Here is a 22,537-nt window from a genome sequence, read left to right on the forward strand (position 1 = left end):
AATGGTCTGCAGGTTGTACATTCTGGTTGGTTTTTACGGTTATTGTGCTCCATAATTATAGGGAGCGTCGACACGCACGACTTTGAACAAGAGTATACAGTACATAAATTACTACTACCGCCTCCTTAACTAAAGTTAAGAACATTTAGGAGCTAGGAGATACCGATGATGATGATAACTATAATAGAACTCGTCTACTGCCTGCAAAACTACCTAGGGCATATAGCCAGAGAACCAGGGGGCCATCTAGGTTACTCAAAGGGTAATGAAATAAGGCCAGAATAGTGCTATCTAGTAAAGAAAGATCGAGTTGCTTAATGGACTTATGATGCTTATGAAAAGATTTTTGCCAATATATATGTTGTATGAGTAATACGCAAAATTATCGCTAAATACTTCATAAATAATGTAGCCACGAATTTTCGATACTTTTCTAGTTTGATAAACCTCTATAAGCTCGAGGTTAGGGGGTAGGGCCAAACGTCCACCCTCAAATAGAGGTTTGAGGCGAGGTTAACCGCGGACTCCGGAGGATCGTTTTGCGGTCCAAGCTGGGGTCTAGTGCTCACTGAGCACAGTCCGAGCAAGGATACGACTTGTAGTGCCTGATGTATTAAGAAAATAGCCAGTACAGCAATATTCGAAATTAGATCTCGCTCACTTGGTCTATCAATAGCGTCGTGCGGTCTAACGATCAAGCCCGATTATTGGTGCGTTCCTTGACGGTCAAGGAACTGCAAAATCTCGTTCCGTTAATTGATACTGTCAAGAATTGGAATTCCATCAGGACACGCAGGAATTTTACCCTTACTAATATTTCCTATTTTGTACTAATACTTTTATTCATTGTTTACTAGATAGTTCGCCCTCTAAATTGTCGGGCATTCCCAGATTTATCTGAATCAGAGATTTAATTCTTCGTGATTTACACTTCCGTGTGGGACCGTCGTATGCCCAGATTCTGACAAATACATCTCTTCTCTTAGATCCCCTTTAACTTCAAATTGTAGACTCGTCCCGTGCTCCCACAAGCAGATTAGATCTTAACAGTTGAAGTCAATCACACATTTGCTATCTGCCTGCAATCCGGAACCTGAGACCTTGCCCTTGAGGTTTGTTTGGGCGGCGTACTTGCCCACGCAAGCCATTACGCCGGCGCCGTCGCTCTCGGCCGCGAAGACGAAGACCCAGGGCAGCGAGGAATCGATATCAATCCAATTCCCGTAGGGGTTGCCCTTGTGATAGCCGACTGCGGCCCCGTTCTTGTAGATGACGAGCGATTCGTTCTCGATGACGCCGCTGCCGTCGAAGATCGAGGTGTCCGTGAGGATAACCTGGCAGTTGGTGGCGACGACCTGGATGGTCTGGAGGAGGGCGGCGGCAGCCAGGAAAAGGGTTTTAGGGCTTTAGTTTGGATGTTAGTAGAGTGTTGTCTTCTTTTTGTCTGGGGGTGGATAGATATGTGTTCAAAAGATGAAAAGGGGAGGGGGCTTACCCGAACATTTTCAGGAGTGCGACGGTTTAGGTCTTTTTGAGTCGGAGGGGCTTTTGTCCTCGATTGTGAGTTGTAGATGGTATACCCTGGATTCTGAGGGTATGGAGCATGCTTTTATAGAGAGAGAAGTTTAAAAAACATGTTGAAATGGAAAATTACTGTATAGACCCAGAAGGTGCCTCTGGCACTCTTTGGTCTAGCGGTATTTTTTTTGGACAAAAAAACCTTCTCTACCAAATATCCACCCCTTCTCAGTCTCGGACCCTTGTATAGATATTGTGGCTTCATGATTGTTTGATGTGCAATTTTGCTACCAATTGAATAGCAATAGTAGTGAGATGTATGATGGTAGTAATTGCTTGCATACTGAACTAGAACATGCATGTGAATTAAATGAGGAGTATATATTGGTAGAGAAACTTAATGCCTCTCTTTGTAGATTTCTGGGATGGGTCGTAGGGTTTGCGGCGGCACTATCCGTGTTGTCGAGTACACTTGCCAGAAATCTTACCACATGATTGTCTGCCGGAGGTGTTTCCCGCCCGAGGGCCGTTCTCATATGGGGTTCTAACGCTGAATAGCGATTCTGGACTGTGGAAGGGTCACATCGCGTCGAAACCTTTGTTTATCACGAGCGTGTGGCGCATGTGCCCGGATAAAGCTTACTTGGGCTCTTTGGTAAATTAGTCGAATTTGGAAGCCGTTGGGTCCTGGCTGCAGCGTTCAGTGGCTGCTATGAGCCGAGACCACGCAGCGGACCTGGAAGAGCGCTACTATCCAGCTGCACGCTAGTGTTGGGGGTTCGCAATTCGTTCTTCTCACTTCAGCAGCAGATTATTATTCGTCTGTTATCCCGCATCTGTGTGCCTGTACCTGGGGTTTAGTGCTGACGAAGAACAGCCCTTGCAGTGACACGCTCGTCCCCGCTTGCCAGACATTTAGCCGATGCTGGTTCGTTCTCAGGCCCCTGGCAAGTAAATCAGCGATGCGCTTCCCTGGAATTCCGTCTGTTTTGCGCATCCACGGGAGCAGGATCTGATCGATTCTAAGTGGTCAGCAGACTACGCGAGGGCAGAATGCCCCGCCCTAGGTATTGGAAGAAGAGCAAATAGTGAGCACTGCCATTAGGCTGGTCCAACGAGGAGTTTCGGAGGCAAGCAAACGGATCGAACAGTTTGCCAGCGATCAAAAAAGTAGTGTAGCGCGAATCCGAATCGGGTATCAAACTCCACTTGGAATTTGCTAGATGGCGGCAAACTCACGATTCGGACTAGCGAATTGCTTTTCACTAGATCAAACGCAGCGGCACCGTACGCAGCGGCACCGTAGCATTTTTGAGTGCATAGAGTGGCTTGCCCTAATAATGCACTCCAGAAGCCCCGAGGGGCCCCGCGCGACTAGACAATTTGTCTGTGGGGAACACACAGCTCTGTCTTTTGGATAGCCTGTAGCCTGTCTCGCCGAAATGACACTTAGAGGGAATACAGAGATCTGACCATTTCGTTCTTTGGGCCCCTCGGTACCTAGATTGTTTTTTTTTTTGCCTCTTGGTCTAGACGTGCCCAGCCGAGACTCGGGCAACTGGTTCACATGGGCAGAGGCGTCTTAGCGCTGTGCCACAATATTGTACGTAGCAATCATGCTTAGCCACGCGTTACAGAGGCCGTCTCGAGTTCCAAACTCTCGGAAAGCTGAGAGGGAAACTCGAGGAGCCAAATCTGGGGTCGGACGATAAGCAATCAGTTTTTCTGATCCACACAGGAAGGGGTATCTAAAATAGCCAAGGGTGTCTGCGGAAAAGTCCGTCCCCGAGCCGAAAGTCAATCTAGAGGCCTTGTAGATCCAAATTTTCATGTTCCACTGGGGGCTTTTCGATTTCCGTGGCCCAATGCCAAGCTCTTTTCAGAGCTGCTCTATGTGGGAAACAGTCAGGGGAGCATCACAGTAGTAGTACCCCTGGGTTGATGGTTTTACAGGTTGAGGCAACGGAGATGGTTACGACTCGGTATGATTTCAAGACTGATCGCTGGCCCTGAAACCAGGTGTCAGCGAGGTATCTATGTATAGACTCTTTACCCCGCTCGTCCATGCGTTCATACATGCGATCAGGGGCTCGCAGCTAAGAGTACCCAAGGAATTCGCTAAATGTACCCTGTCATTTTGGACCCACTCTTCTGGGTGCTCCCAAGCGAGGAAATCTTAGTATATATTATGAATAATTAGTTTTTTATGCAAATATTAAGGAGATTCCTATTTTAGGGGTTTCAAATTCTGATTTAGGACTTCAGCTTATTACTATAGCGATACTATAGAATGTCTTTTGTCAAAATCTGGGCGTACGACAGTCCCACATGGACGTGTAAATCACGAAGAAGTAAATCTCTGATTCAGATAAATCTGGGAATGCCCGACAATCTAGAGGGCGAATTAACTAATAAATGAGTAATACATAATAGGAAATATTGATGAGGGGTAAAATCCCTGTATGTGACCTGTAAGAATTCCAATTCTTGACATCTTTTACAATAATCATGAATTACATACTCCGTACCTACCTTCTATAGTTACTTCTGTCAAGAATTGGAATCCCTACAGGTCACATACAGGGATTTTACCCTTCATCACGATTTCCTATTGTGTATCGGCTACTATTATGTAGTTAGTTCACCCTCTAGATTGTTGGACATCCCCAGATTGATTTCAATGATAATTAGAGATTTATTCCTTCATGATTTGCAATTCCATGTGGGACTTCATACGTCCAGATTTTGACAACTTTTCCTAAATACAGATAGCCATGATAGTGTCAAAATGCTGGGTCAGAGCTACAAGCCATTGTATCTAGGTTTCGGACGGTGGCAGAATTGGCCAGTCAGAGATTTAGTCATAGAAACCCGCTGGAACCGCTATTTGTGAGTCCATACCATGACAATCAGCGTGAATACTTGATGAAATTGATAGCAATGCAATGCGTCTAATCTAAGACTTATCACTGAAGAGCCTACTATGCGATCAAGGGGCGACGAGTATAAGTTGTTGGTGAATGTGTGTCCAATTGGAAGGGGCCCGGGGGGCAGCCCAACTAACGTTAGTTATCTAGACTAACGTTATGAGCTGACTAAGTGAGGTCGGACCTAGAATCACGTGACATTTTGCGAGGATTGTCCTCCAACCGTTGGAGTCCAACATAAGTTGTGTATCATGTGATATAATCACGTGACAAGTGCATGTGGTTCTTAGTTGTCTGGTTGGTTTGCGTTTAGAGAAAGGTACATTGTAACTATCTTACTTTTTTCGGTTCGTTTGATGATGCTATCACAGGATAACTGCTTTTGCGGTATCTGGCAATTTTTACTGCGCGGCTCTTCCTACTTGTAGATCCATATTTTCCACTCCGCGGTGTATCTTCGTTGATTCATGAGTTCTAGAATTTATCTGCACTTGGTGCACGATATAAGCCAAGCTCCAGTAGTTTGTTCCATACGGAGTATGAATCATGTCGAATAGTGAACTCGTATTGTCTTCTCGAGCGGTCAAGATCAAGCGCCAAGCACATAGATCTCGGGCGATCATCGCGACCTTCCGACCGCAGACATCCCCAGCCCGGCCGACTCTGCCAGCTCCTACCCACTCGCTCGCTATATATAGACCGGTCCGGTTCGGTCGCGCACGGCCATTCCAACAAATTGAGCCCTCGTTCGCCATTGACCATTTCCGCCGACGCTGGGCCATTTCTCGCCCGCTCCCCGCGTGACTGCCCGCCCTGCATTGCGCCCTAGGGCTACTTTCTTCTTCCTGTACATCAGCGCCCTCTCACCATGTCGGCACTCGTGGAGGAGGAGGATGATCGCGATCTGGCCGGTAAGCATGGTTTTGATGTAGCTGCTCTATCTGTCACCTTCCCCCGCTGACCCTGCTCGCATTCCCCAGGGTCTCAAGATGGAAGCTCCGACAACGATATCGACGAGACGATGCGCGATGCCGACGATGCCGAGGGAGATAACGAACCAGATGCCGATGGCGACGGAGACCAAGACGCAGATAGCCCCTCGAACGCCAGCCAGGCGTCCGAGGGGGGCGGCGGCAGTGCTTCACAGCAACAGAACCAGGACGGCACGGAAGGCACATCGCCAGGACCCGGGCAAGAAGAGTCGTCTTTCTCCGTCTACCACCCGCCTGTGCGTCCCGAGTGCCTGACGGCCAAATCCTACGATATCGCGCCCACCACCGCCGCGCCACATAGCACGTCGATTAATGCCATCGCAGCTACGGCGGATATGCGCTGGGTCTTCAGTGGGGGGTCGGATGGATATGTGCGGAAATTCAACTGGGCGGACACCATTAACAGCAAGCTAATGTTGACTGTGGCGCAACGACATCCATTCGTGGATAGTGTGGTCAAGGCAGGTGTGCTGATGACATACTGGGAGAATATGGATGGGACGAATCTGTCACCTGTGTATTCCCTGGCCAGCCACAGCGAGGGTATGTGGTTGCTCTCTGGGTTAGAGTCTGGAGTGATTCGGCTACAGACTCTGCGCCATGAAGAGGGCAAGGAGATTGCCCGGCTACGACAGCATACCTCGGCGGTGTCCACGTTGAACTTGACCTCGGATGAAAAGTCCGTGCTGTCGGGTAGTTGGGACAAACGGGTCTTTGACTGGGATTTGAATACGGGACAGGTGCGGCGTGCCTTTGGAGGCAGCGCAGCACAGATCTGTGCTGTGCAAATCCGGCCTGATTCTACGCTCCCGGTGCCGCAGGATACCGTTGAGCCCCAACAATCGAATGGAACATACGCATCGAATTACGGGGCCAGTGGCCACGAGAGTTTCGGCTTCATGGATACTTCGCAGGATACCGGAGAGGCGGCCGCCGCTGAGAACCCGCAGGCGGGTTCACCAGCGGACTCGCTTTTCGGGGGCGCGGACTCGTTATTCGGCGATGCGGACGGTGGAGTCGCAGATGGTGGAGAGCCCTCTGCTGGCGGGGTGTTTGGCGGGGATGAAGACGACGAGTTTGGTCGCGCACTGGGGAACGGCGTTCTTGTGGACGCGGATGATGCACCGGGAGAAATTGACACGGAAATGCCACCCCCTTCTGATTCCATCCAAGGAAAACCCACACAACCCGATGATATAACTGTCAATACCGGAAACGCACAGTCAGAGATACCCGATGCTGATAATCCCACCGGGCCGGACCAACCAGCCGTCAACGGACTCCCCAAGGCCGAAGATCTCGAAACGCCATCGTTCAGCGGAGAGCCATTTCAGAACACGCAGCAAGAGCAAAACGTCGTGACCGACACCACCTTCCTCGCCGCATCTATTGATGGAACCATCCGTATCTGGGACCGCCGACAGCCCGACCCAGTCGCCCGAATCACTCCCCGCAATGTACCACCATGGTGCATGAATGCCTGCTGGTCCCCCGACGGGAACTATATTTATGCCGGACGCCGGAACGGCACAGTCGAGGAGTTCAGTCTGCACAAGGGACTCCGCAATGCCGAGCGCACGTTCAAATTCCCACAGGGAAGCGGGCCTGTCACAGCACTGAAGGCCATGCCCAACGGGCAACATCTTGTCTGGTGAGCTTTCTCCACTTAATTATGATTTCGATTCAGTTCCAGTGCTAATGATCTTTGCAGTGCCTCCCATGATATCCTCCGCCTCTACGACCTGAAACACGAAGAGACATCTCGACACTCAACGGTACCGTTCTTGATTATCCCCGGTCATCGCACGGGCACAATTTCCCAGCTGTTTGTCGATAATGCGTGCCGGTTTATGATCTCGACGAGTGGGAATCGCGGCTGGGAGGGTAATACGACCGAGGTGCTGCTGGGATATGAGATTGGGGCTTCTCAGTAATCTTGTTCGTTCTACCAGACGTGTATACCAACTAGTTATATCGGGCGTCAAACGAATTTATGAGGAACTTGAAGAAGGCCATGACCGTAGTTCTTTGTTCAATGCAGAATTCGGCCTGGATGCTCGTAAATAAGATAAACTATATGCAACCAACGCCAATTCCTCCAATCCATATGGCCAAACATGTACAGAGAGAAGAAACCCAACAAAGAAGAGGAAAGAGGAAATCATTGCTCATCATGCCAGACCGAATCCAGGTCTAGCCCATCACAAATCTCAGACTGTTGCGCGCGCCAAGCGCCAAACAGCGGATTCCCAGACCACTTGACCCGACCATCGGCATCACTTTCAAAGTAGACGTAGCCCGGCTCCTCCTGCTGCTCCGTGTTCTTGTCCTGGACGCCCCACGGCCCAGTAACCAGACGATTGAAGCCCGGCAACGCCATGTTCGGTATATGGGTGCGCGTCTCGATCTTTCCGGCACCAACATTGTTCACCGCGATCAGATAGACGGGTGGTATGTCCGGATCGCGGGCTGGACGAAGCGGTGCAGGGATCCAAGCTTCGTTATTATAAGACTCCTTCCGGTTCCGATCGTGTCGAAGCGGCAATGGCCGGGACAGAAGGACGTCATCTAGTTTTGAGCTGTCGAGAAGAAGACCAGGCGTGTGCACATACAGCACGCTGTCATACTGCATGAACTGGTTCTGGCCCAGCCGGAGCAGCTTCGAATCCGTAGGCGCGAATCCCTCCTTCGTAGCGGCGGTCATGTCGATAGGCAGGAGCCAGATATCATATTTTAGGCTTGCGGCGCGCAGAATGGATAGCGCGGCGGCGGCGGGTCTGCTGAGTTTATTACTCGTGGTCGTCCGGTCCCATTCTTCGGGGTACATGAACAGACGGTCTTGGATGGCGGTGTTGTTGGTCGCGAGTTGCTTGAAGAAGAGGACGGCGGAGCAGATATTGGATGGGTCGGGGTCAGAGAGGAGTTGGAGGTAGGCATAGTTGCCCTTCGAGGAACTAGGGTGATGATCTTGCGAGTTTCTATCTCTGTCCTGTAAGACGTCCGGATCGCCCGCTAATAAAGATGAATCTGATAGCCCGCGTTTGTGGAATGTAGATCCATCTCCCTTGAACCCCGCCACGGGTGCATTGTCGGGTACCACGCGGATGGCATGCTGGATGTTCTTGACGGACTGCTGTTGTAGCGCGTAGCCGGCCATAAACAGCGCCAGGGTGAACATGCACACCACCCCCATCGACACGATGGCCGAGACGGTTGAAGAGGTCAAGAGCACCATGGCTGGAATAACGTGGAAGGCTGCATTGGAAATGGGAGAAAGAGTGAGATTGATTAGAATGTCGACCATCGGTGATGTCAGATTGTTGTTTATGTACTTCGGGTTGGCCGTGCGACTATCGATAAGCTGGCTTGGCACGGGACCGACTTCTTTTTCTCTCCACAAACCTCGACTTCACTACTTCACAGACTCTCTCCAATGGCTTCCCACCGCGCCGACGCCAGTGCCTTTCTCGATAACCGGGGCTACACGGGCCCTCTGGTCCGGGGCGTCAACCCAATCACCCTCTTCGAGAAAGCCGTGCGCGACCGCATCACCGACTCCTACTACTGGAAAGAACAATGCTTCGGCCTGAACGCCGCCACGCTGTGCGACCGTGCCACCGAACTGACCTCCCTCGGCGGCACATACGGTGTCTCCGAAAAACCTGCGCCCTTTTTGTGCCTTGCGTTCAAGCTGCTGCAACTCAACCCCGAGCGAGACGTGATCCTCGAGTACCTCCACTTCAGCGACCCGGGCAGCGACGACGAGGCCGAGGCCGCCGAGCCGGAAAACGGGGTTGTCAAGGAGCGCGGCGATTTCAAGTATCTGCGCGCACTAGCGGCGTTCTATGTTCGGCTCACTTTTGATGCCGTGGACGTGTACAAGACGTTAGAGCCGCTGTTGCTTGATTATCGGAAATTGAAGCGCAGGGTCCGCGATACCTTTGTGCTCACGTATATGGATCAGTTTGTCGATGATCTGCTCACGAAGGATCGTGTCTGTGGTACCAGTCTGTGGAAGCTGCCAGCACGACAGCAGTTGGAAGACTTGGAGTTATTGGATGTGCGGGTTAGTCCGTTGCAGGATGAGTTGGAAGAACTGGATCGAGAAAGTAATGCAGAGGATCGCGAAGAGAGCAGAAATGGCAGTGAGGACGGGTCTGCACGGGGTCTTGACGACGGCGACGATTGAACACTCCGATCCTGGCCCAATCCTCCATTTACACACCCTCTCAGAGTCATCAGCGTGTCTCCTTCCTCAGTGAAACAACTGCGTCCACGCGCCCGGCTGAAACCACTACCGACCAAACACTCAGACTAGCCAACATGCCGATGACGTCTGGTGCATTCGTTGACTCGAGCCTGAGTCAACTAGCGCCGGCTCTTGTTATCGACGACGTGGTGACTTTGCGCGTAACGATATATTACGGCTGTTTCTGGTAAGCTTCACGATACTATGGCCATCCTTGGGAACCATTCGATATATATGGTTCTTTTCCTGGGGCGCCCGCACAAACTGTATGTACAATAGCCTCGCTGCGACGTGTCCCTGATCTCGAATTGAGTTCCGCGGCAATTTCGAAATGACATGATGAAATCACGTTTATATACACAGTATCCCCAAAAGCTTGCACCCTAAAATCCTTGCTGGCGATGCCACTTCTCCTCCCAATTCTTAAACCACGGACTGTCGTCTAAAGTCGCAACCTCCCAGTTCTTCGGCACCAGGCCCTTATCTTCCTGCTCCTGTGCCCATTCCTCCAACTTCGGTAGCACCACATGGTGAACATGCCACGTTCCTTTATACTCCATAAAACTCTTCTTTCCCTCTTTCAAAATCTTCGCAACGAGGCCCGGCACTCCAGGCTCATCACGGAATTCCACCAATGGCGTGAACAGCGCCTTGAAGTTGAACACAACAGCCCCGGAAAGAGGAAGGCGTCGCAGGGTCTGCCAATCCACGCGTAGTGTGCATTCACCAATGCGCAGGTTGGGATCCTGCTTTCCTCTTTCCTCTTCAAGCGGGTCGCCAGGTGCCATGTACAGCGGCTCTCCTACCTCGAGGCCCCATGAGCCTCGCTGGATGGGCTTTTCGGTCGGCATTTTGGTAAAGTATCTGTCTTTATCAGAATATTGCGTTTGAAGAGACGTACAACATACCTGTCCATGGAGAACTGCATTTTCTCCTTGTAGTCCGGGATCGGTGCGTGGATCTCATGCAACTGGCGGTCAATCTTCGCGGCCACGTTCCAACCTAGGGCTGAGCAGATCACGGCGGCGCGGAGGATATAGAAGCCCGTCTTGTCATCACGCAGCATGAGCGCAAAATCCTCCGGTACGTTGTCGAGGAGGATTTCGAGTGGAGGCTTTGCCCGGATATCCTGCTCCGTCCCGAGAATGCGATTATGCAGTACGCGATTGTCCACGAGTGAGAAGTACTGCGGATATCGCGCGCAGATGAATTGCAGCACAACCTCCATCAGCTCCTTACAGGCTAGCTCGGAACCAGGAAGAGCGTCAAGAACTGCTTTTCCTTCCTTGGCGTATAGTTCCTTGCGCTGGGCGATGCGGCTCTTGTACGTCTTCTCAAGCTCAATCCACCAGTCGGTGTCTAGCTTTGTGAGGGCTGTATCAGGGTAAGCAATGTCCGTTCGGAGTTCGGTTGGGAGAAGAACATGACATACACATGGTCTGATGATAGGCCCATCTAAACGGACGATATGGCCTGGGCATTGCCTTGTTAATATCAAACTGGGGATAAGGACTGGGCAGCGGAACACCGCTAAGCGTCGCATAGTCGGGAAAGTCGCCTAGGGCTTTGACTTCTTGTACCGAGAACCCCGTTGGAGTGTAAAGACTGCCCGGGCTTGTTCTATAATCTGCCTTCATCGGCAAAATCTGTCGTGATACTTCTTCCTCACTTACCTCGTGCCAGGGCACAACATCGCTCTTCACGTCGGCCAGAGCTGCTCTGCGTTGGGGCGGTAAGGCACAGTGGTAGCTTGTGGGTGATCTGGGCTGGGCTTTGTCCGGGGAGAATGAGCGCGGTGGGGTTTTGGCTGTTGAGTCTCGACGGCCGCGCAGGGTCATTCTGCTCAGGAGGGTTTTGCCGAATGATCGATTTAGGGCATAGGATAGTCCGGTCGCGGCAACTAGGATTAGGCTGACAAGCCAGATATTCTCTGGACTCAGCAGTTGATCCATGTTGTCTCAGTTCATGCGGCTGTAAATCCTGGCAAATGGCGCGTTGGCATCCAAGTATGTTGTGTTGTGATTCCTCGATACTGATGTTCATATAACTTCCCCACCAATCTCCCCAGGAGAGGAGCCCAAATAAGTATTCCCGGCCTAGATGGCTGGGCAATCTGGGATATCCTATTATCGCTCATAGATTACGAAGATCTCAATGCGGGGGTCGAGGTCTTAGTTTCCCCGATTGACGGTGACAAGATATACGCATCCGAAGGTTTGCGACACTTCCTCGAATCCTTTTTCCCTGTTTGGTGATGGAATGCACGGCTATGACGACATGCGGAGAGATAGCAAATGTATTTGTGGAATAATCATGGCTCTGTCCCTTTGCTATCATGTCGTGCCTCTTGTACTTGATAGAGTATAGGGAGGCGATGTACCTCTAGATGCATTATTATCCTCTTATGTTAGGCCACTCAACATTACTTAGACGCTTGATGAATTACATGGCCTGATATTTAGATACTGATTCAAGTCTCCGAAGACTTCCAGAGCATTTTGCCATCTCAAATTTTCTTTTCTGCTTCAGACAATGATAAGACTGGACTATCTCTACAGAAGCGGGCACGTCCTTCCCTTACCCGAAACGGTTAAAATGTCCCGACTAGATGGCACTCTTAGTCACCAAACCACTGATCAATTAGGCATGTGGATTGAGAACCGAAAAGTAGTTATGAAAGTAGATGAGGAGAAGAGAGGGAGGTCTTACAAAAATATTTGCGTAGTATATCCCGAAAGTCGAACCATCTTAGCCCTAATATCAACCCTCTGCAGTCCAGTCCTCTGACGAAATCATGTTTAAATCATTCAGTTAACTCAATGCTTGTATGCATCATAGTTGGAAAACCTGGTCGCTATTTGGCCGGGAGCTCCAAAGACAAATATCATGCGCTTCGGCTTCCACGTCTCTCAGAAACTCCCTGAAACGGACGAAAGGAGCTTATTATAGAACTTACTGAAACAACAACGAGGCGACCATCACTATAGATCTCTATAGAGCCCGTTGCTACTTTTAGCAGCTGATGAGTACTAGGTCACAGTTCTAAACACCAAACAGGGTTTAAACCATGAGATCTACATAATAACATGTATTCTGTAAAGCAGGAAATTCTATCAGCCACTGCCTAGTATGGCATTATTTAAGTGAAGACACCAGACGTAAATAAATTCTGGATACAAGACAGTTGCGGAATAAGAACATCAAATTATTTACTGGCTCATATCCCGCACCTGCCCAGCAGAAACGGATGATTCACAGGATCAAGTACTATCTCAAGCGTCGTGGGAGGTGGTATTAACCTCAACCTGCTGGGTAGTGATCTGCTTCTCCGTATTCAGGTCCTCCAGGGTCTCGACGCCACCAAGACCCAGCTGGTCGTTAATTCTCTCCATGCGGAGACGGTCAGCCTCGGCAATGCTCTCCTTACTACCGCCGAAGAAAATGTCCAGCTCCTCAAGGGTTTTGTCCTTGGTCTCAGGGGCGAACTTCCAAATGAAGAGACCGCCAAGACCGCTGAAGACGGCGAAGAAAATATACGTTCCATATTTCATAGTGACTGTAGTTCATTAGTGACTGCTCCTTATGTGTATTGGGTGATGGGAGGAACGAACGGAGCATATCCTTGGTCGTCAGGCCAATGATGAAGTTGAACATCCAGTTGGTGGATGCGACGATGGCGACACCACGAGAACGCTGGCTGTTGGGGAAGATTTCTTGGGTCAACACCCAGGCGACAGGACCTATATTTCAATATATGTTAGAAACCATCCAATCGCAGCAAAAAGGGGGGGGGGGGGGGCCAAAAAGCATACCCCATGAGTAGGCAAAGTTGACAGCAAACAGCCAAATAAATGCGATAGCAACCCAGCCTTGCGGCTGGTCCAATCCCTTGTGCAGATTCCACTTATCCTCGAACAGACCCTCGACAATGGCCACAACAATGTGGCACATAAACATGCCCGCAGCACCGCAGATCAGGAAGGTTTTGCGTCCAAACTTATCAAGGTAGAGGACAGAGGGCAGAGTAAAGATAATCTGAAGGATACCAGTCACACCGGTAGCGAGCAGGGTGGTCTTGGTAGACGAAAAGCCAAAGGAGGTAAAAATCTGAGGCGCATAGTACAGGACAGCGTTAATACCGGTGAATTGCTGAAAAACCATGGTGCAGCAGCCAATCATCAGACGCTTGAACATGTTTGGCGCAAATAGAGCCTTCCATGGGGCCAAGGCACCGCCGCTTCCAATAGCCTCTCGCTCACTTTCTTCGTCAAACATGACAGCAGCCTTGATTTCAAGGAACTCAGCGCGCACTAGCGGGTCGGTACCGGGCAAGCGACGAAGCTTGGAAAGGGCAGCGAGGGCCTCGTCTTCGCGGTGCTTCATCATCAACCAACGAGGGGAGAAGGGGAACCAGAACATGCCGAAGAACAGAATCCAGGCAGGGATAATCTGGAGGGCCAGAGGAAGGCGCCAGGAAATGGTCTTCTGGCCCAAGCAAGTGTGGCCATTGTTTTGGGCGGCGTTGTAAGTATGATCGGGCAGGTAAGGATTGGCAATGCCCTCGGGGTTGCAGGTAGTGCCACCAACGTACTGCATGCCGTAGTCGAGCCAGAAGGCGATGGTGGTCCCGATAGTGATCGAAAGCTGCTGCAGAGAGACGAGCGATCCACGCAACTCCGGGGGGCAACTTCAGCCTGGTAGAGAGGAATAACCATGCTGAACATGCCGATGCCGACACCACCGATGACCCGGCCAGAGAAAAAGTAAGCGGGCGTCTGCGCACCAGCCTGGAGACCAGTTCCCAGAGTAAAGATAACGACAGCAACCATCATGGCGTATTTACGCGAGATGCGGTCTGCCAGAACACCGTTGATGAGAGCACCGGCCCAAGCACCGAGTTCCAGTGCAGAAACCAGCCAGCCCTGAATGATTGAACTTTGAAAATAGGGGAAATGGTTCTCAAAGTTCTCCATCACCAGGATAGGACCCATCACTCCCTGATCGTATCCGTACATGATACACCTGGAGTTTTAATTAGTCATGATATAGGAATTAGGAGGCAACAAGGCTCGAAAATAAGTGAACGTACCCTAGGGATGCGAAACAACATGTCAAAAAGACATAGGGGTTCTTTATCATACCCACGATACCGTGAGGCTTCTCCGCGTTGGCGCGGCCAACCACCGACTGACTGACTGCCATATTGGAAGGCGTATGCAAGGGATCTCGGTAAAGGAGAAGAAAGATACACGAGCAGAGGGTGAAAAAGTTTACCAGGATGGGAAGGATGTGTTGGATTATATAGTCGCATCGTTTCACGTCTCTCGCTTCCAGAACGCCTGCCAATCACCAACGGCGGCATATGAAAACCTAGAATTAGATATCCATGTGCCACTCAGGCGATCCAAGAGTACGCTAAGGCTCAGATTGGTTGGTAAGGCCGGGGTGGGAGGAAAATTGTCGGAAATGCGATACTCCGCTTTGGCAAGAAACATTTAAAATCAGATCATTAGGGATTAGTGGACGCCACCAATCCATGCCAAAAGGAAGCAATTTCACCCAAACTGCACTGTTTACTGGTTGTCACGAGCCGAGAGCACGCGGCGGATCCGAGAAAGCGCCACGCTCCAGCTGCACACTCCCTTTGACGAGTCGTAATTCGTCCTTCTCTCGTCAGCGACAGATTCCTCTACCAACCCACATTTGCGTCCCCTGTACGAAGCATCTGGGGTCTAGTGCTTACGGCGAATAGTCCATGCAATGAGACCCTCATCCCCGCCTGTCCGACATTTGACCGGTGCTGGTACGCTGTGAAGCCCAGATAAGTCAGCGACGAACTGCTCTCGTGATCCCTGGGACGTCTGATCAACGCAGCCAGTGGGAACATTATTCGACCATAGTTTTAGAGGTCAGCGGGGTAGGGAGGGTGACTGACTATGTCCCGTCGTCGGCATTGACAGAACAGAAGAGAGCAAGCACTACGGCTAAGCTGGTCCAACCAGGAGCGAAAGAACCGACCCAACAATTTGCCAACGTTCTAGAAAAGTAGCATAGCGTGAATCTACACGGATATCAAGCTCCATTTGGAATTTGCTAGAGGGCGCCTAGCTCTACATCCAGATTAGTCGGTTGCTTTTCACCGGGCCATGCGCAGAGGCACGGTAGCATTCTGGAGTAGCGCGTGTGGTGACTTGCCCTAGCAATTTTCTCCAGAGACCCCGGGGGGCCCTGCGCCACCAAACAATTTGTGTGGGGAAAAGGGCAGGGTTGTGTGCTGGTCAGCCTATAGACTGACTTTCCAGAGTGACACTAGAGGGAATGCAGTGATCAGACCGTTTCCTTGTTTGGATGCGTCGGCACCCAGGTTCTTTTTTTTAATTCTCGGTCCAGACGTGCCTAGCCAAGACTCGGGGAACCGATTCACACGGGACGACGCGTGTCTCAGCGCTTTGCCACGCTATGGTGATCCTGCTAGCACGGCGCATAAGAATTCAGCCTCCTCCGAGGCCATCCTAGTTCCAGACTCTCGGTGAGCCGATAAAAAGGTGAATGGAGCCGAGAATAAAACTCGGGGAGGCAAACCTGGGGTCAGACGATGCAATAATATTTCTAGCCCGCACAGGGAAGGGCGCAGACGAGCTGAAGAGGCACGTCGCGTTTCCTTGTTAGACTGTTCGGGCCCCCGACCGCGCAAATGCCGGTTCATCCGGTGTCGGCCATGAACAAAAATGGCCCCCCATGGGGTGTTCTCGCTTATCTGGATCGACCAATCGTATCTCCCGAATGCCCGTCCCCGGCTCGGGTCTAGCCGAAAGTGGATCGCGAGCCTTGGACGAACCGGGTTTTCTTGTTTCATCATGTTCGAATGCCAAGCAATTTTCGGAGTTCCCCTATGTTGAGAAATGCGCACTGGCTAGTACCTTAGTGGCCCTTAGGTTCAAAACATGGCAATCTAAGTCGGTGATTGTATTTTACAGGGCGATCTTGAGTTTATCTGACGACTTTAATAATGGGAACATCTAGATCAGTACCAGTGCCTGTAGATCAAGATCTGCATATCTATGATCAGTCAAAGGATAAGATTAGATGGCCTTTTGATGAAATCGGTCTAGATTTCGTTCTTAAAGCAAATTTGTCCATATAGCACAAGGCTAGCTAGTTCTGTGGGAGAACGAACAAAGCCACATTCATTTGGGGGATGCTCATCTCACCTTCAAGATCAAGGCTTCGGTCAATTGTTCCATATCCTGAGTCCCCCAGGTCTAATTTTGCTGTTTCTCTTTGTCACTCTCTGAGTTCAGCAACTGAACCAAATGCACTCTAATCGACTCTCCGACCATATCATAACCTGCAGGTGTTAAGTGCAAGCCATCGTCGAAGACAAGCTGCCTGAATTCTTCCGTCGTACTGTGGCATGGAATCTCACGGCGCAAATCAAATGCATGGCTATAAACCTTCAGTACAATGCACCGCCATGTTCTCCAGGTCACTCACAATCGCTCGGCCTTGTGTGAGAGAATTTGTGAATTTAACTTGTCACGACTATCGTCGAGCTCCTGGGACCTGGCTGCACATTCAGGAACAGTTAAGGCAAGGACATTTGCGCCCGAAGCGAGAGCCACATTCCAACTGCCTTGTAACGCAGAGTATATGTCATCAGGTTGATGGCGATATCCAAGATCACTAAACGGGAGGTTTTAGCACTCTTGTAATCGAGCCGAAAGTAGGGCGATGGAGAACTGCTCACTTCGTCCCTCCGAGGACAATGACCCAGTCATACTGAGAACTGAAACACTTGTCTTGAATCCGAGGCAGGAAGCCTCCGGGCGGACTAATGGCAAAGTCACCAGGAACTCCATCCACGTCGATTACTATTTCGGTGCCGGGAAATGCTGCTTCGAGTGTTTCTTTGAGTTTCCCCGCATATGGATGGTAGTGCAGTCCATAACAATAGTAGCCTGCCGTCAAAGAGTCGCCAAAGCATAGTATTACCAACTTGTTGGCCATTATGTGCCCAGCGATAGTAGTATGATTCGATGGAATTCTTGTTGACGGTTGATGTTCGCCGTGAAATTCGGCTGCAGCGGTCGCGATTTGTTTGTCTCGAAATCACGTGTGCGAGGACGGTCGTAGGGCATAATCGACAGGAAAACATACAAATTTACAAGCCTTATTTAATTGGATTACTTTTATGTGAGGAATTTGATGACTAGTTCAGCAGGTTACCTTCTTGCGTAATTTACAAATCATAAATTCAATTTTCCCAATATTGTGCCCGATACGGTTCGTGAATATATACACACGAATATACACAAAATTAGCAAACGCTGCAAGTCTTACCCTCAAGAGCCTCGGCAACAGCATAATAGGCTGGTTTGGCCTGGAGAGTACTGTTAAATAAGGTTGCACCGCCTTGCCCGGCGAAGGTACTTGGGACCCAAGAATAAGCATCATCGAAGTCCCATACAACGACACCAATGCAACGGGGGCCAGCTTCAACACAACTGGTAACGCTGGTGTAGTAGTCCGCAGCCTGCTGTCGTTGACCAGCAGCAGAGTAAAATGGAGCCTCCGAAAAGCGAATGTCCAGCTCTGTTATAGCCACATCTAGACCGGCCCGGATATAAGACTGTTTGGTTGAGAGCTGATCGGCAAGAGAAGGCGTTTCACCGACAATAAAGTGCGACTCAAGCCCAACACCATCAATTCGAGTATGGCGTTTCCGCAGCTCACTCACAAGCTGGAGAACCGCATCAGCTTTGGCTCCCGGGTTCTCAATCCCGTAATCGTTGTAGAAAAGCTTGACATTATTGGCACCGATCTCCGCCAACGCCTCCTGCGCGTATTGGTAGGCAAGATAGAAATATTCCTCGCCAATTGTGTCATACCAGACGCTTGAAGAGAAAGTGCCGTCGCTGTTCAGGGCTTCATTAACCACGTCCCAGGAGTAGCAACGTCGGCCAAAGTGCTGAACTGTCTTGAAGATGTGGTTCCTCATCACCGCAGTAAGAGCTTCGGCAGTCCAGTTTTGCGAGGTGACAAAATCGGACAATTGGCTGACCCACACAAGATTGTGGCAGCGCACCTGGCTGCCGAAGCGTTCGGCCACGTCTAAGAAGTAGTCGCCTTCAGTAAAATTAAAGACGTTCTGTTCAGGCTCGGTGTACATGAACTTTTGGGGAAAAGCTTGTCAGAATAGATAAGAAGCAAGAAGGTTCATTAAGAATACCTTCATTGCATTTGCGGGAGTCATCTCTCCAAAGTTCTTTCGCAAAACATTCAAGTATGCGTAATCGGTTGACTCCGAAGTTCCAGGGATATCCGCAGCCGTGCCAAACCATAATTTATCACGGTGGTGAGCAAGGGCATTAAGATCGATAGGAATTTGATCTCCTAAATGAGGTACCGCCTGCGTTAGGCTGGCAAGTAAAGCCGTAATAGCCAAATATGAGCGCATTTTGGAAAGTAGTAATATAAAATGGAGAGATGATGAGAGAAGTTAACCCCAAAGTCTGGGGATTGCAAGTGATTTAAATCAATTGCAGGGAAAATGGTAAAAATCACGGCGCTAATATTTCCAGCCTGAAGATTAGGTGTTTGTTGACTGCGGGAGATTTTCTGGGGAAAGCATGGAGAAGTTTAGGCTATATCTTATGAAGAGACCCACGGGGAAAAACAGTTTTTTAAATTTGCTTAATTAAATTAGGACGTAAAAAACGCCCGAAGAGGCATTGGGAGCCAAAACAGCATTACTGCCTCGGCTGTGCAAGCCTCAAGCGATTTAGCCATGCCTTTTCTATTCTACCGGAATAGCCGTGACAAGAAGGTATGAATTACAATTCCGGATACGATGCATATGGTTTTACTTGAATTAGCTTCCCATAGTGGCCCTATCTGAGCAATGACCAGCACCAACTGTTTGTGGGCTCAATCTCTCAGATGTTATTTAAGCTTTTGTTCCGCATATGGGTCACACACCTCCCAATTTTGGACGGTCATCTACCGGAAGCAAAGCCCACCTACATGAGACGTACATTGAATTGACTTCGGCAAGTTCAGAGCCAATTATGAGACGAGATCACTAGAGAATCCCGTAGACTAAAACCTTTGTTTAACAGTGAACTGTGAATTTCTGACGAGAGGCAAATGCAAAGGGCTCAGCACCATTATTGTTCAATAAATTATCCAGGAAAAGGCATAGTAGCATAGAGGCAGTACATAATAATCAATCTCCCAGTTCAATAGCAAAAGATCCATTTAGCATGGCCCAAACCATGAGGCCATTCGACACGCTTAACCTCTAATCTCGACCGAAGATGCGACTGCTCTCTCCTTGTCTACTCTAATTGTATCATCGCCACCCAAAGCAAGCTGCTGGACTTTCTCCGATGCAATCGCGCCACCCAGGATAGCCTGCTCGCCGTCGAAGATCTTCACAATTTCTTCCAGAGGAGTCTCCTTTGTCTCAACGAAGAAGAAATAGACAATCGCAATTTCAAAAACCAGGAAGACGCAGTACACAATGTAGTACTTCCACTGGATAGCCTCAATGGCAATTGGGTTGACATATTGGTTAAACCACAGGCTGAGATCAACGCAGAAGAACATGAGTGTCAGGCCCTTGGCACGGAGGTGGTATGGCAGAATCTCAGACGAGTAAGATACCAAGAGACCGCTGTATCCAATATTGTATGCGATGTAGTAGAGGAAAATGAACGCAATAACTGTGTGGCCGGCCGCCGGGTTTCCATTTGGTCCCTCTGCGTAGAGAGCCAGAGCAATTGTTGTGGCGATATAACACAACAACATGGAGATACTCGATGTCAAAAAAAGCTTTCGTCGGCCAAAATATTCCACCCAGAAGCAAATTCCGATGGCAGAAACGCAGTTAACAGCGCTAAGAACCAAATTGATGGTAAGTTGGGTATTGGAGTTAGTAATGCCAATGAGTTTGAGAACCTAATTCTGTGAGCCGCTGGCATTCGTGATACAGGCAGATAATTGCCAGAGATGCAAACATACCTGAGGCAAGAAATAAGAGACAATGCCGTTTCCAGACCACTGAGAAAAGAAGCCGATGCAAACCAAGATCAGTGTGCGGTGACGGTTGCCTTTGGTTGACAGGAATTCGGTCCACGCGTTTCTCGTGTATTCCTTCTCGAGTGCAATAGTCTGTTGAATCTCCTCAAACTCCACGTTTACCAAAGCATCGTCCTCGTCACCCTGGGCATGAACATATGCTAGGACTTTTTTGGCCTGTTCAAGCCTTCCCTTTGAAATGAGCCAACGAGGGGATTCGGGCACCATCCTAGAAGACTAGAGTAAGCGAATCCCGCTTTGTCCGAAAGAAGGAGCCGAGATACTGGCTTACCAGATGAATATCAGCTGGCAGATAGATGGGACTCCCTGCAGCAGACAGGGAACACGCCAGGCCCAAGCGCTATGTTGAATGTGGTTCGTTCCTGATCTGTGTTAGATATCTGCGATATAATACATGAGGGAAAAGACATACCCAAGGCGACACCGGCACCAATCAAGCTGCCCACATACCACAGTGCGTTGTAAATACTGCTGTACGTGGCTCGGTGCTGCGGATGAACAAGTTCAATCACAAGAAGCGGGGAGCATTCCTGTTGAAGCCACAATTAGTTATCGAATATCCAAAAGCATATTGGGCACAATCAAACCTGTGAGATTCCCAGGCCGAATCCAAGGACCATGCGGCCAACGACAAACAAGGCAATATGATAACCGATGGAAACCATAACGACACCGCATATCATGATCACACAGCCAACAACTACACCAGCACGTCGACCCAAGATGTCTGCTATGTATGGAACCACAGGAATGGCAAGCATGGAACCAATTGACATGGCTGCAGCTAGAAGACCAAGAGTTCCCCCGTGTGGGTTATTGTAGGCTGAATGCACACGTGAGTTACTGTTTCTGGCCGGTAATGATCTCGACACTTACAAACATTCCAAGATTTTATGGACTCCAATCCATTCATCAGGGAGCCGTCATAGCCTTGAATGACCGAGTCAGTATTTCAATGAGCAGTGCGTAAAGAGACCATAGGTATGCTACCGTTGGTGGCGGAGGTAATCATGGCCGCCCAAAGTGTGAGATAGACAAAGCGCATGCCCTTCATCTTCCACCATGTTACCTTGGGCCAGTCCTGCCCGGCAAGCCGGAAAGTATTCTTGCCCATATTGAAAAGTCCGCCGACGATTCCAAAAGAACAGGAATCTAAGAAAAATAGGGCCGACGACAGCGAGTACTCCGACGAAGTTGAAATTTATGTGACTCCATTCTGTTGCAGCCGGCACTGAAGTATTTAAACACGAGGGGGGCAAAAGTGTATGGCCTAGAAGCGGAATAGCCTCTGATTTGGCGGCAAAGTAGGGTAAAATGAATCTTCCAATAACGTAAAACCAAATACCCCTGGCAACCGAGAATGGCAGAACAACAAAGCTCAGGGGAGAGGCTAAGATAGGCTCGCACGGACCCACCAGGGACTGTAAGGGCAAAGCAACAAATGCCGGGGGAAGAAACCTGACACGGATTGTGAGCCGTGACCCAAAGGGTCTAATTCAGGCTAAAGTGGATTTAAAGAAGTTGAAGGAAGGGGAAAGTATGAGAGGAGTATTGCCCGTGACAGTTTAATGTGACTTTGGGTGACCAAAGCCGGGGGAAAGTTGGAGGCGATTCTAAGCGATTGGCCGAGGAAGTCGTAGTTGTGGCCCTAAAGCGCAATCGAGGGCTGTCATTGGCTAGCGCCATTCTCTCCCCGGATTTTCAGCTGGCAAATCTGGGGTCACCAAATGCCCAATGTTTTCTAGACAGTG

The 22,537-nt window shown here is 49.8% G+C and overlaps 10 protein-coding genes across 10 annotated transcripts; 3 read left to right on the forward strand and 7 right to left on the reverse strand.

Moving 5' to 3' along the window:
* Positions 1-1,043: 1,043 nt before the first annotated feature.
* Positions 1,044-1,503, reverse strand: N7510_002958 (uncharacterized protein; the record flags this gene model as incomplete). The annotated part of the gene is made up of 2 exons (XM_056974885.1): positions 1,044-1,404; positions 1,496-1,503. 2 exons carry the CDS (start codon positions 1,501-1,503, stop codon positions 1,044-1,046), a joined length of 369 nt encoding a protein of 122 aa, XP_056834841.1.
* A 3,488-nt stretch (positions 1,504-4,991) lies between these two features.
* N7510_002959 (uncharacterized protein) lies at positions 4,992-5,249 on the forward strand (the record flags this gene model as incomplete). Its single annotated transcript, XM_056974886.1, has 1 exon — positions 4,992-5,249. One exon carries the CDS (start codon positions 4,992-4,994, stop codon positions 5,247-5,249), a length of 258 nt encoding a protein of 85 aa, XP_056834842.1.
* A 64-nt stretch (positions 5,250-5,313) lies between these two features.
* On the forward strand, positions 5,314-7,371 carry N7510_002960 (WD40 repeat domain-containing protein; the record flags this gene model as incomplete). The annotated part of the gene is made up of 3 exons (XM_056974887.1): positions 5,314-5,356; positions 5,426-7,088; positions 7,149-7,371. 3 exons carry the CDS (start codon positions 5,314-5,316, stop codon positions 7,369-7,371), a joined length of 1,929 nt encoding a protein of 642 aa, XP_056834843.1.
* Positions 7,372-7,598: 227 nt separating this feature from the next.
* N7510_002961 (uncharacterized protein) lies at positions 7,599-8,741 on the reverse strand (the record flags this gene model as incomplete). The annotated part of the gene is made up of 1 exon (XM_056974888.1): positions 7,599-8,741. The coding sequence occupies one exon, from the start codon at positions 8,739-8,741 to the stop codon at positions 7,599-7,601; it is 1,143 nt and encodes a 380-aa protein (XP_056834844.1).
* Positions 8,742-8,870: 129 nt separating this feature from the next.
* N7510_002962 (PRP38 family protein) lies at positions 8,871-9,626 on the forward strand (the record flags this gene model as incomplete). The annotated part of the gene is made up of 1 exon (XM_056974889.1): positions 8,871-9,626. One exon carries the CDS (start codon positions 8,871-8,873, stop codon positions 9,624-9,626), a length of 756 nt encoding a protein of 251 aa, XP_056834845.1.
* A 443-nt stretch (positions 9,627-10,069) lies between these two features.
* N7510_002963 (heme-dependent oxidative N-demethylase family protein) lies at positions 10,070-11,638 on the reverse strand (the record flags this gene model as incomplete). Its single annotated transcript, XM_056974890.1, has 3 exons — positions 10,070-10,550; positions 10,595-11,060; positions 11,119-11,638. 3 exons carry the CDS (start codon positions 11,636-11,638, stop codon positions 10,070-10,072), a joined length of 1,467 nt encoding a protein of 488 aa, XP_056834846.1.
* Positions 11,639-12,958: 1,320 nt separating this feature from the next.
* Positions 12,959-14,888, reverse strand: N7510_002964 (sugar porter family MFS transporter; the record flags this gene model as incomplete). The annotated part of the gene is made up of 6 exons (XM_056974891.1): positions 12,959-13,242; positions 13,298-13,379; positions 13,413-13,426; positions 13,499-14,333; positions 14,357-14,708; positions 14,776-14,888. 6 exons carry the CDS (start codon positions 14,886-14,888, stop codon positions 12,959-12,961), a joined length of 1,680 nt encoding a protein of 559 aa, XP_056834847.1.
* Positions 14,889-17,176: 2,288 nt separating this feature from the next.
* On the reverse strand, positions 17,177-17,693 carry N7510_002965 (SGNH/GDSL hydrolase family protein; the record flags this gene model as incomplete). Its single annotated transcript, XM_056974892.1, has 2 exons — positions 17,177-17,369; positions 17,434-17,693. 2 exons carry the CDS (start codon positions 17,691-17,693, stop codon positions 17,177-17,179), a joined length of 453 nt encoding a protein of 150 aa, XP_056834848.1.
* A 310-nt stretch (positions 17,694-18,003) lies between these two features.
* Positions 18,004-19,143, reverse strand: N7510_002966 (endo-1,4-beta-xylanase; the record flags this gene model as incomplete). Its single annotated transcript, XM_056974893.1, has 2 exons — positions 18,004-18,858; positions 18,916-19,143. The coding sequence occupies 2 exons, from the start codon at positions 19,141-19,143 to the stop codon at positions 18,004-18,006; spliced, it is 1,083 nt and encodes a 360-aa protein (XP_056834849.1).
* An 836-nt stretch (positions 19,144-19,979) lies between these two features.
* N7510_002967 (uncharacterized protein) lies at positions 19,980-21,900 on the reverse strand (the record flags this gene model as incomplete). Its single annotated transcript, XM_056974894.1, has 7 exons — positions 19,980-20,645; positions 20,709-20,994; positions 21,058-21,148; positions 21,199-21,316; positions 21,374-21,609; positions 21,663-21,716; positions 21,777-21,900. The coding sequence occupies 7 exons, from the start codon at positions 21,898-21,900 to the stop codon at positions 19,980-19,982; spliced, it is 1,575 nt and encodes a 524-aa protein (XP_056834850.1).
* Between the last annotated feature and the right edge of the window lie 637 nt (positions 21,901-22,537).

The sequence above is a fragment of the Penicillium lagena genome (assembly GCF_028827675.1).
Source record: "Penicillium lagena strain IBT 129212 chromosome Unknown utg000002l_segment0_segment0, whole genome shotgun sequence".
NCBI classification, from domain to species: domain Eukaryota; kingdom Fungi; phylum Ascomycota; class Eurotiomycetes; order Eurotiales; family Aspergillaceae; genus Penicillium; species Penicillium lagena.